This window comes from Nylanderia fulva, unplaced genomic scaffold (assembly GCF_048542155.1).
Source record: "Nylanderia fulva isolate GAGA-0341 unplaced genomic scaffold, ASM4854215v1 Scaffold19, whole genome shotgun sequence".
Classification (NCBI taxonomy): domain Eukaryota; kingdom Metazoa; phylum Arthropoda; class Insecta; order Hymenoptera; family Formicidae; genus Nylanderia; species Nylanderia fulva.
In genome coordinates this window covers 3,684,560-3,697,854 of record NW_028190161.1, presented here as the reverse complement: position 1 = coordinate 3,697,854, position 13,295 = coordinate 3,684,560, and the positions used below count along the sequence as shown (strand labels likewise).

General features: G+C 38.5%; 1 protein-coding gene across 6 annotated transcripts in view; it reads right to left on the bottom strand.

The window, feature by feature from the left end:
- Positions 1-13,295, bottom strand: part of LOC114935742 (paired box protein Pax-6) — a 123,491-nt gene that overhangs the window by 32,497 nt on the left and 77,699 nt on the right. For all 6 annotated transcript variants that reach the window (XR_014924528.1, XM_085481758.1, XM_029308671.2 and 3 more), the window contains 2 exons: positions 5,997-6,184; positions 5,531-5,640 (listed from right to left, as the gene is read on the bottom strand). Coding sequence is in view for 5 of the 6 variants with exons in the window: in XM_085481758.1 (XP_085337884.1) it covers positions 5,531-5,640; positions 5,997-6,184 (298 nt within the window). In the remaining variant the exon portion in view is untranslated. The remainder of the gene's footprint in view (positions 1-5,530; positions 5,641-5,996; positions 6,185-13,295) is intronic.

The following is a 13,295-nucleotide window of genomic DNA, read 5'->3' as shown; positions in this document are numbered from 1 at the left end:
GCCTACCGGCGCGGCAGATGGATAGATAGACAGATAGGTAGGTGGGTAGATAGGTAGATAGGTAACCCGAGACTCGACGAGAGGTCAGCCTTCGCAGATTGACGGACGCGATAAATCGAGCCGCGGTGACAGCGGACTCGCGTAGCGTGGCGATGGGACGCGACGCGACAACCCACTGACCTGCGAATCCAATGCATAGAGTTTCTCTCTCCTCTCGTGCACCGTAGCTGCATCAATGCGCACCGATACACCATACGTAGTACGCGTACACACACTGGAAGAGGGAGAGAGAGACGGCCTCGTAAATATTCCTGTTTATACGTCACCCACGTAATGCTCTGCCGTACCTTGTCGCGCGCGTATGTGTGTGTGTGTGTGTGTGTGTGTGTGTGGGTGCGCTAGTGCGGTATCGAGCACTAGAATCCTGAAATAGAACGGGGCAACGTGCATCTATGACACGATATATCCGGATGATCGTGGTATGGCGGCGTCGGGAAATCTCGGTCTATATCGAATTTCAAATTCGATCGTAAAAATGCAGCGGGGGTTTGGGGATTCTCGATCGAGAGGCGATTTCCCGCCAGAAGTCGGGAGCAATGACGAGAGAGATACGTGATGGCGTGCCATGTTAAATGCAGCTTTTACGATATTGCATGCAATTCGATCGATGTTACCCGGACTCTCGAGAGATTTCTTTAGAATTTTAATATATAAGAATTTATAGCGCACATCTATTTAATTTATCCTAGTTCTTTGAACTAAACTGCAGTAGTATTTACTACGTAAACCATATTTTTTCAAGATTTTTCTACTCTGATTCTGCTTTTTCCATTTTTACAATACTTTTACTATTAATAATTATGACAGTAAGATTCAATTTTTCGCACATATTTGGAAGCTTAAAGAATTAATGCACTCTGTTAAAATAAATCCGGAAATGGTTATAAAAAATTGCGCAAAGCTCTGAGAAAACTGAAAGAAGCGGCAACGAAAAAATGACAGAGTAACAATAACAAGCAGAAGCAAGAGACGAGTAGAGACCGAATTGTGCCGCTCGGCGATAAAAGCTGTCGCGTTTAGCATTGCGGTACGTATCTGCCTTTACCGGGAGAAAATTCGTGAGAGAAAAGCGAAAAAGCGATGACGGATGGAGAGCGAGAGATTGGGTTCGCGAGATAAAGAAGGTCGACAATAATGCCCTCGGTGCACCCTCGATCCCAATAGTAGCGGACGCAGCAGGCAGTCCCATTATATTGTTTTACCTCAACCGGAGATCAGGGAATGCGCCGCGGAAAGCTGAATATATATATATGCTTTCGATTAGCAAACGAGAAAACCAGCGGAGGACTCGAACTCGCGAGTGATAATAAAAGTGCATTAATTCGTGACGTAGAGATTGAATGCGCGAAATGCTATCAAATCCTTCCCTAACGTTAGTTTCGTTCGGTTCTTTGCGATTTAGTCTGAAAATAGAGAATGGAGCTTTTAGGTCTCGGACTAAGAGACTAAGCAAAGACAGAAGATTGATTAATCGACGATAGTGATATTAACAAAAGTGTCTAATTTAATATATCTAAATAAGTACGCAAGATTTTAGATGATTCTTTGTCGAAAATTAAAGAAGGTTTCTTATATAAACATATATTTTTATATCCCTTCTAATTTCATTTTTTTAATTTGTCTGAAATTCGAGAAAAAAAACTTAATTTTACCTTCCTTTTTAAAAAGATGTAACTTCTCAGGGAGGAATATAAGAGTATATATTTATATAAGAAACCGCCCTTAATTTTCAACAAAAAATCCAAAATTTTTCCTGCGTATACGCCATGATCGAGTTCTTCCTATTTTGCATAAATTTTAATTACATATCCCTGAAAAATAATTTAGCATACAAATTGAGGATTGCGAGTGCGAAAATAGCGACGTCATATTATAAGCGGCAAAAGAATACGTGAATAACTCGCGTTGTAGGCGCACATATATATCAGCGATATTGAAATCGTAGAAATGTGTTTGAGATCCTGCGCGTTTCCTCCGCAGTGACGGCCGTTCGGGATCCGAAGGTGAAAAAACAATGCTGCAACGAACCCCTTTCGTTTCGATCACGATGGAACCTCTTCTCCTATCTCTCTCTCTCTTTGTTTTCCCGGTCTCCTATCTTTTTTCGATCCTCTTTTTTTTTCCTCTTTCTCTGTTTCCTCCACCCTCGCTATTCCGTTCTCGTCACTCTCTAGTGAAATTCTTCCACATGTCTCTACGTCTCGTCTCGCACAACCCGGTACAATGCAACCCCGGGATGCATTGTAGATCAGTCTCACCAGACAACCCCGTGACGTCAACGACACGGGGACAATTATACGATGATATACATATAACCGGTTGTATTTCGGAAGATGCTTTTTCTACGTAATGTTTTGAGATATAACAGTTCATTCGATGACATCGAGAGTTATACGGTAAATTTTTATGTAAATATATTTCGATGCTTTGCAAAAAAGTGCGAACACGTCATGTTGAATTTTATCTTAATTAAATCCAATTATAATTAATTTTTTTGAAAAACTTGCACGAATGAAACAGAGAATTCTGTCGTCGTAATGTAATAGTTTTTCTAACTATTGGAAATTAAATAATGCGTTTGAAAAAAAAAGTTTGCAAAAAAGAGCGACAGAATTATCTTCAAGGCAACTATACAGTTTTTTGCTATTATAATCGTTCTAAGGGAAATTTGTTCTACTGATCTATTTTCCGTAACTCTCTCGCGTTAAGGGGGAAATGAAAGTATCGGTGTTCTTTGCGATCGACGACAAAAGTATAAAAATATAAAAAAAGGGGAAAGTACATTTGTGTGTATCTTTGCCGAGCTTTTTATCGCAAACTCTTTATAGAAAGCACGAAGAAAGTGCGATAAACGCGACGTCCTCATCCCTTCTCGACACAAAGGTATCGACGTTATCGAGAGAACCGTGAGAACCGCTGAGGACTTAAATAACTCCCTTTGAGAAGCACATGTACGTAAGAGAATGCTTAGAAGGATGCGAGGACGAAGGCTTGATTTCTCAATATCCATTGCTACCCATAATTAAATTCATTTTTCGATATTAGTGATAAGTCAAAAATATCTATACACAATTTATTATTTATTTCACATGCTCATCTTTATCGAAATTAGATATTCGTTTAAGCATTTAGACTTACCTTATCTAGGATCGTTCTACCATTTCAAAATTGGTAATTATCATAAAAAAATTGATCACGTTCAAAATAGAGAATGGGGTACAGTTTAAAGGAGAAAAACAGAATCGTTTACACGGCAACAAATTTTCCAAACAAAAAATAAGTTTCCTGAAAGTCTGAATCTCGCATAGAGTTGAAGAATATTAAGATTTGCGTTATGCCAGATCGAAAAATCTCCCTCCTTATCGAGGGGAGACGATGCCTGCAGCTCGCGCGATGATTGCGCCGTAATCTGCTTTCGCTTTGCTTTTCCGAGGAACAGGGGGGGGGATGGGGGGGGGGAGGTAGAAGGGTGGTTGTTGCATGATTGGCCGGGGGGGTCTTCCGTTTCGACCGATACATCGACAACAGTCGAGATACTTAGGGAGGATACGCGCGGACGAGATAGACGCTCTGGGAGAGAAAGAGAGAGAGAGAGAGAGATTTCGACGAGGATGGGCGGATGAAACAACCCTTCTGACACGGGTTATCCTATAAACGGTGCCACCCCCGCAGCAACGTATCGATAATCCGGCCCGCGGGGCCCACATGCGGTTGAACGCTCGCAACAGTTACCATATTTGATTGTATATATCTCCTTCCCATCCCCTTTAACGAGAGAGGAATAATACAAAATAATATATATATATATATATATATATATATGTATATATGCGCCGCATCGCAAAAATCTTGTGAAAATACCTGTTATTTTTATTGCGAGAGAAATTTTATGTAATATTATTAATATTTGTAATAATTCGTAAAAGAGATTATTTTCCCCCAAATCGTGATGTTAATATAATGATAATAATAAGTATAATATAACGATATTTTTGTAGTCGAGCAAAATATGTTATAACAAAATATGTTATGGAGATTCATATATAATATGCGCTTATTTATACCAAAAGTTTAATGCCGCAATTTCTAATTTATTTCTTCAAAACAATTTTGATGTCGTATATTAAATTGTTCAATATTTATTGGCCAAATTATTATTATTTTTATTCAATGTTTTTTTGTCACTATATCATTTTGAAAATGAGACAGATTTGATTTATTTTAACAATGTTTAAGTTTGGTTCAAAGATCTTGCTGAAGGAACAAAATGTATCACAATCATGCAATTAATATTACGAGAAAATCTGAGACGTTGCGAAAATATCATTAACACGTCGCTTCATCGAACTTCGTCAAGCGACGCATTTTTTTTATATTGTTGCGGGAGTAAACAGTATATTAAATTGTTCAATATTTATTGGCCAAATTATTATTATTTTTATTTTGTCTTATTATAAATATTTTATTTTGTCACTATATCATTTTGAAAATGAGACAGATTTGATTTATTTTAACAATGTTTAAGTTTGGTTCGAAGATCTTGCTGAAGGAACAAAATGTATCACAATCATGCAATTAATATTACGAGAAAATCTGAGACGTTGCAAAAATATCATTAACACGTCGCTTCATCGAACTTCGTCAAGCGACGCATTTTTTTTTTATATTATCGCGGGAGTAAACAGTCGCGAATTTCTCTCCGCGATAAGACTCGCGGGATGCCACATAAAAAATTAAAAGGGCTGTTTTCCGTTGCGTGTCTGACGCACCCCCGGTGTCGAGACGGTGGCGACGGAAAAACGCGGAGAAAGAAATCGCACGCGTTTGATGTAGCCGGCAAAGGGAACGACGGGTGATGGGGGAGAAAAGGGGAATACGATGTCGGAGGTGGAGTAGTTTCGCGTGGGTTGGTCGGTCGACTGCAACCACGTTTCTGCGCAACCCCACAGCCTCCTCTGTTTCTCTCTTTCTCTCGTGGCTCGCCTCGCGTTTTCTCTGTCCCTCTATACGCTCGCGAAGAGACCGGGCTTAAACGTTACCGGAAAATTATTACCGGAAAAGCGTTGCGCACACACGCGTGCGGCAAACCGCGGGACCCACCGACGGAATTACATTGATATTAGTATCGTTTGGTCCGACAGATTAATTAATTAAAACGCTCCCGTCGGCCGCCTGTGGCCACCACGCCGCACGCGTATTTGCGTTTCACGCTGACGCTTTAACGCAGTAAACACCGAAATACCGGGCGCCAACAATTGTCGAAGGCTCTCGTCGTATGGGAGATCTTTTCCTACAATGGTCTCTAAAAGTACGGAATGCTTTTATAGCGAACCGTAATAATGCTTATTAGGGTTTTTGACTCTCGTTTCTTCCTAACAGAGTCATTGAACGATCGAGAAAAAGAGAGAGAGAGAGAGTCTGTGTTTATTAAAACAAAAGGCCCCCGAATTATGAAGATGCGTGGACTTACCTTTCTTCGCGTGCAATATGTCCGCTGGATCTGGTGGCAGAGATGAACAATGGCTCGGACTCAAACTAGATTGTATCGAGGAAAAAGGGCTTCCCGCACTCGATGGATACCTGAAAAAAAAAAACATAATTTGTTCTTAGCAATATAAAGTCTTCTCAGTGTCTTAATCCTACATAATATATAATTTACTTACTGTACATTTTTGTTATTTACTACCTTTTTTTAGAATTAAATTAAATTAAAAACACTAAAAAACATTTCTTAACTTGAAAAAGAAAAAAAAGTTTTTTTTATTGTGTCACAATTTCACAATATAAATATGCTATGACATATGACGTGTTGAAAGAGAATATAAAAAGCCTATAAGAAATGATTATCTCTCCAGTTTGAATTGTACGTCACGCAATATATATTCCGCACAATGCTGTTACACCAAGTACTGAGGGTATTTGAATTTTAGTTTTACCAGGGATTGGGACGTGGCCAGCCGGTGGTCTGTCCGTTTAATAGCCTGAGTTTATCGTAAACACTCTCCGCCGGACTGCCGGCACCGACGCCAACCCCCACAGCGCCCACCCCTTGCTGTTGCTGTTGCTGCTGCCTCTGCTCCTTCTGCGCGGCTAGATTTCTCAGTACCCTGTTGATCGAGGACACCTGGAACCCGAATATATTTACCGATGTATAAAACAGGTTAACTATACGCCCCGGCTTAATTAAATGAACGTATAGCCGATATACTCTGGCGAGCTTAACTAACTCATTCGTGTATCGTGGATTTTGCGATGTTTCTTGCGAAAAGGGGGCGCGCACGGAGCAATTTTCATATTGCGTCAATGAATATGCAAAGAAATCAAAACAAATTAAGATCTTGCGTCTATTATTAATTGCGTATGGTCGAATTACCAAGTGACACCACTATGTAGAAAATGAAGATAAAAGCTTTCAATTAAATTCAATCGATCTAAAATTTTTACTGACTTCCTTAGATGAAATTTGATTGATTTTCTCTTGATTAGCATCTCTTTTGGTTCAGCTAAATTACTTTCTCATCCCAAAGTTTTAAATGGCAAGAAAATTTCGCAAAAAAAGAATGTCTAGAGGGTTATCGATATCTTTTCTCTCTCGTTGCGATATCAGATTTATCATAAACACGAAATGTGCGGAGAATATGATGAAGATTCTCTCCCTGGAAGCTTCTGCCCGATGAAATGCGACGAGAGCGGTAATTAAAACGATGCGGTGAGCGGCTGCCGACGCGGCACGAGGGAGTTAATTACCTCCGCCTTCAATTATATCCGTCTCCGCGCCACTCCAAGGGGACTTGGCTTCTGCCGACGTAAGTACGCACTCGCGCATTCGCGACGCGCGAGTTTACGTTCCCTACGCGCGCCGTATTTCGCATGCATATACCGGAACTCGCGATCGCTCTTAAGTGCGATAACGCCCACAGTCTATCATGTTCGATACTCCTACGATATGAGAATTTCCGCAGGAAATTTCCGGGAGAACAAATTTCACGTTACACATATATCGCGAGTAAAGATACTGCGAAAATGACAGCATTGTGTCTTATTATTTGCGCTCTAGTACCCTTGACTGAACGTTCAAAATAAAAATGTATACACTCACGGATTTTGTGAGAGATTTTTAATTTTAATTTTTTTTTTATATAGATATATCATTTTGAATTGAATTTCTCTACTTGCGTAGAATAAAATTACTTCATTTTTTTTATTTATTGCACAATACATGCGGGTAATCCAACTATTTTGTGCGTGTATATACGATTACGAGAATTACGAACGATGAAATATCTATGGGGGCGAAAAATTTACGATGTCCTTTAAGTCGGAGTTGCTCTTTTTATTTTCGTATCTTTTATTTGTCTTCTTCTGCAGACTGCCTTCGTCGCTTCTGTCACTTACAGCTCGTATAAATCCCGACAAAGTCGTAAAAGAATTTTCACGAAACTAAGCGGTACGTCCTCCTGCTGCCGATAGTTTTGCAATTTATTCCCTTGCATTCTTGTATTACGCTACGCACGTCGTGGCAATCGATGCTGTATTTAGAGCGTAGTAAAATGTCAAACTTTTCAATTTGAACCATTTTCGCGTTGTTAAAAGTATCGAGATTTAATGGATTTACAAAACTTCTTTCGATAGAAAATTTATTTAACGGGAATAATATTTGTATCTTAAAAATAACAAATTGTTATACATGCTCTAATTTAAATCACTGATTTCTGACATTTTTATTAAAGCAAAACGAATAAATCTCATTTTCCAAATTTAGATACAATTGATAAAGATTTGACTCTTTTACTGTAAAAAATTCTAGATTTCGAGATACATTTTGAAAGATTTTTTAGTTCTTGAATAAATATTTTTTACGTTTCAATAAATTAAATATTTTTTTAAATTAAAATTTTTTTGAAAGTTTTAAGAGAAAGGAATAACTTCTCAAAAAATTCATTAAAAAGTATTATCAATTCCAGTTGTATAAGAAAATTATTAAAAATTTTCATACAACAAAAACGTAAAATTGATGAATCCTATATTTGGATTCCTGTTTTTCACACTTAATAAAATCTTTGAAAGATATCAAGAATTGTTTAATAAAATTCTTAAATAAAAACGAAACTATCAATAAAAAAAAAATAAAATTCCACAGAAAAATAAATCAGTTATTAACCTATTATCAAAACTAAGGTATGAGTTTATAAAAAAATCCCGTCTAAAGAAATTTGTTTACAATTATCCATTGCATCTCGATTATGTTTTATTGCAGGCGTCGGATTGGACGAAGAGAAAGGCGGAGGCCGGTGACAGAACACCGGATCGGTCATAGGAGATATTCGTTCCCTGGGGTTTGTTAGACCCGGTGTCAGGGTTCCACGGCATTGAAACGAGCTGACATCTCGGACCCACCACCGGAGCCAGAGCGTCATCCCCCTCGGCGCCCACGACGGCCACCATCACCACCACAACCGCACGATCTCGTCGTGTCTCTCCGTCGCTGACGCGAAAGAGACGTCACCGGCACTCTCCCCTCGTCTTGTCTCCGACATCCACGTCCGATGTCCAAAACATCCTGTCTCCTCGATCCTCCGAACATTCAAATTACCTTCCGTCAGCAAATTAACAATCTCCGATCTAAGAGAGGATTCGATCAGATGATCGGTAGATGACGAACCGAGGAGCGAAAACAAAGAGATTATGTGATAATATATGCTTTCGATCTGAAATTATTGGCAACTATATTTATTGATAAACGCGATAAATATTTGAGAAAACATCACGTAAAATGGGAAATAAAATGTTTAATTTTTTTCATTTTCCGCTGGTATTTTAATTTTGATGATACGCGTATGATATCTTTACTATGCGTTCTTATCGGAGCGTGAAAAAATTCATTGGGCAATTTTTTGCGATTAGGTTTCGGAAGTTGGGTCTTCGATGATTCCGAGCCGCGCTTGCAAAGTTCGTCGATGTTAAAATCGATCCACAATGAAAAGTCGTTGTCGCACAAAGAAAGCACTTGGCGACAAAGCCGCAGAAACCCAACGAGCGACGGCTGCCTGTCAAGGGACAATCACGTGACATCGAGTGTCCGGACTGTTTGACCGTTTTTTGATTGACGTCAACCGCAAATATCGTGCTTCTCAACCGTTGCGATATATTTATACGACGTATGTCACCCCCGTTATTATATTCGTAGAGATCGTTGCGCATTGTGGAAATCGATACCACAATGGACCCGTTTTTGTGGTAAGCCAGGCAGGCACTCGCGAAACTTCGAGACACTTCCTTCTTGGAGCGATCTCGAAGATCTAGAAAGGTTCTTCTAAACGTATAATGCAAACTACCCTACTTCGAAATTAAATTTTAATGACAGATTGTTAGTTTTTCGAGCTGACTTTTTTTATAAGAGCGGACTGTTGGTTTCGTCTCAAAGAATATATATAATAAAAATAAATGTATTGCCCTTTAAGAGTTATATTTATTAGCGGAAATGAATTCACTGTGTAATTATCTAAACACTGGCATTAAGATGGGATGGATAATGGAAGACGCGCGGACGAGGACTCGTGTGCTTTATTGGCTCATCGCTGACAATGGGATTCTCGACACATTTTTGCACGGTAGAGCCGAGCGATGTGATACGCGAATAGTGTATAAAAGGAACGTAGATATTATCCTTCATCCTCGTGCGCACAAAGGCGGACACGCGGCGAGGGCTTAAAACGCGACGCGAGAGGAAGAAGCCGGCTTGGATCGATGAAATTAGCATGAAGCGTGAAAAGCTCGAGGGTGGCCGATCTCTTAAAGAGGGTGCTGGATAGAGACGTCATAATATTGCTCTCACGTGACATCACCGCGATAGTTGTCCGACGGGAAATCTCTTTTACCGCGAAAATCAGCACGATTTTGAGAGGAAATCGCGTTTTAACGATCTATAAAAGACTCGGAAATAGTCTTGTACAACTGCATCTATTATACATCATATTAATATCTGTTTCTATTTTAAATACGTGACTCTTTATATGAACGCAAATTTAGTAAAAAGATTTCATTATGATATGTCAGTCTTCTGTCAAAATAAATCTCTTTTTTTTTTAATCCGGAAAAATGATCAATTTTGTTGATCATGTTACTTGTATGTTGCGTAAAATTGGATTTTCGTAATGTTGAACGCGCGGGCAGAAAGAGAGGATTTTTAATCACTATAATATATCACCATAAGATATATACGGATGCGCAGCCTACACGCGTAATAGTGCGTGTATTATCTTTTAACGCGTCGGGTCTCTGCGTCGAGAGAAAGAGAGTGGCGGCTGCAATTTTTACGAGTGCTTATTCGCGGTAGTCGCGTATTTCCTGCCACGGCTCGTTCATATGTATATGTATGAGACGAGGGTGTTAACCGTGAAGAGAGCGGAAGGAGAGAACACGAGGGTGCCACGACTTTCTCTTTTCCTCTCCATTCAGACTACTTCCGTTATCCTGGGGGTCCGAATGAGCCCGCCATACAGCACGGCTTTATTATCGCGAAAACATCCTGGAAATAATAGCCGGGCGATTCGACACGCGTAATCAGCAGCACTTCATAAAACTTATTCAAAAGTCAGGGAGCACACTTAGAAGAGACACAAAAGCAGTTTGTAAATGCGTCAGTGTTAAATACCCAAGGAGGGATACAAATCTTTCATTTCATTCTGTATAACAAGGAAGAGTGAATGTGAAAAATAATAAAATGTAATATTGTATATAATTTAGTTAGAATTTTTACTTGTATTAAAAGTTAACGATGACAAAGGATACGATCAAAAATTTTATTATTTCTCACGTCATTATCTTCAAAGATAGAAGAGCTTCTTGACGAGAAATATAATTTTCCGTATGATTCTTTGTATATAATACAAATTAATCATATATTCTCTTCGCGTATTTTCAAATACCGGCACGATGTAATTTTACAGAGAGGAGTATCGTGATGAACCCAAGCCGTGATAATCGGATTTTAACGAGAATGGAGACGGGCAGCGTTATGAAATCTATGATCTCTCCATTGACACGGCGCGTTAATCGGGACTTACATTATTCGCATATTATATCTCCGCGTTTCCCGCGCGTGTTTGGAGTGGGAAGCTTTGGGGATGCGAGGATACTCCGGCACGTGCTGCCTGGCGACATTCTGCATCCTGCTCGCATACATATATATATATAGCCGCGTATAACGTATGCACGAGTCGAAAGTGAGCAAAATGCCATAACCTGTCATTAAGCCACCCCTGTGTCGATCGAGAGAATAGAGGTGGACGATCTCTCAAAATCATGGGTCCTCGAAATAATGACAGTATCATACTATATATTGTGGTTACGATTAAATCAGATTTTTATACAATCACAAATTGTTTGCGAATTTTTTTGACAGATATTCTCTTTGTCAGAAATAAAAAAAAAACATTCTTAATAAATTCTGATATAATTGAAGTCTTCGTACAGTAAGGAACTATAATATTATAATATTGAGAACTATAATAAAATTTGGTAATAAATTATAATAAAAATACCGAAATAAAATATATATATATATATAAAAACTGTCGTGAGACTAAAGAGAAATAATAAGCTTAAAATCCCCATTTCTTCTTTGTTGGAATTAATACCATGGCGATCAGGGCACAGCGATACGACGTGGCGAAGAAAGGCGCGCAATTTCTCGGCGATTATTCTCGCAATTACGATCGTAACCAATTCGGAGATTCGCAAAAGTGCAGTAACAGGCGCGCCACGTGGCCCCGCTCGATACGGGGATTTCTAGAGTATAAATTCTGCACCCTTTGCAATATAGCGCAACGTTGTCGTACAAAGAGTCACCGTCCCGGGTCGCGTGGGAAACTCTGCCGGGATCAGATTGGAGACGAAAGAAAAAAAAAACTGCGAGAGAGGCGATCGTAGAGACTGACGTCTCTATTATGCGCGTCTGTGACAGCCGTGCGTTAACGGGACCCCAGTTAATTCGATCTGATAACTCGAAATATTCATGTCGCACCTTCATTCATCGAGACGAATAACTGATCAATGTGTATGCCCTTTCGATTACAAATGTGACAGCCATAAAGTAATTTTCGATGTCATCTATCTTTTTTTTTATTTCATCTTATCTATTATTGTATGAAAAGTTTTCGAAAATTTGTAAATTGATAAAATAATACATTATACTTGAATTTAAATTAAATTAAAATTCTCGAGGATACATAAAAAGATAGACGACGCTTGGAGATTATGGTCCTTTTGCCGCGAAAATATTGCAGTCAGCGATAATCACTGAGATAGTGAGTGAAATAAGTCAAGTTAAAATTTTTAATTAACGAGGAAAGAGATGCAATTATTATTACTCTTAAATCAAAAGTTTGAGACACAGTGGAATAGCATAACGTGCGAACGAGGCGCGAAAGTATCCGAGCCAATTCCAGACGACGGAGACGATTCCACCCGGTGTATCGTTATCTCGCGAGCCATTATTCCAGGAGTTATCATAGTCGGTTTGATTTATCGCACGGACCACCAAGAAACTTAGTGCGGTCCTAGCCCCACGTCGTGGATCGTATCCTGGTAGTGTGGAATATTATCGGTACGAAGAGAGAGAGAGAAAGAGAGAGAGAGTGAGAGAAAAAAGGGAGAAGAGAATAATGAAATGTTGATGTAAGATAAGAAATATTATGAAATGGATAAAAAATTACTGTTAAAAATACATATGATAAAAACTGAGATTGTTAGAGCAATTATTTTTACAATTTTCAATTATTTAAAATTTTTTGTTAAAATTTTTCGTCCATTTTTAGTTCTTTCTATCTAAAATTATTTTTTGGTAGAATATATTTAAAAACAAGTATATATAATTTATTTTTTCAACCCATACTGATAAAAAATTACTTTAATATGTGTAAGTAAAAGGTATATTATATTGATGTTTCAATTAGATATTGAAGTGATTACTTTTAAATACGATTTTTTTCTATGGTTTTCAATGGTTTCTTTTTAGAACGATTCATGTATCCCAGAATTATTTTATATAATAAAAATCATAATTTATGATATGATAAAAAGATTGTATGTACTTAAAAAATTATACACTACGAAAATTATAATTATTATGTACGATAAATTCCGTTTTATCCGTTTTTAAAAAGGGCATTTCTAAAGTTGATAATCGCATCTCTCGAAGTTTATTGTTGTCGCTTTTTCGCGATGCTAATTGG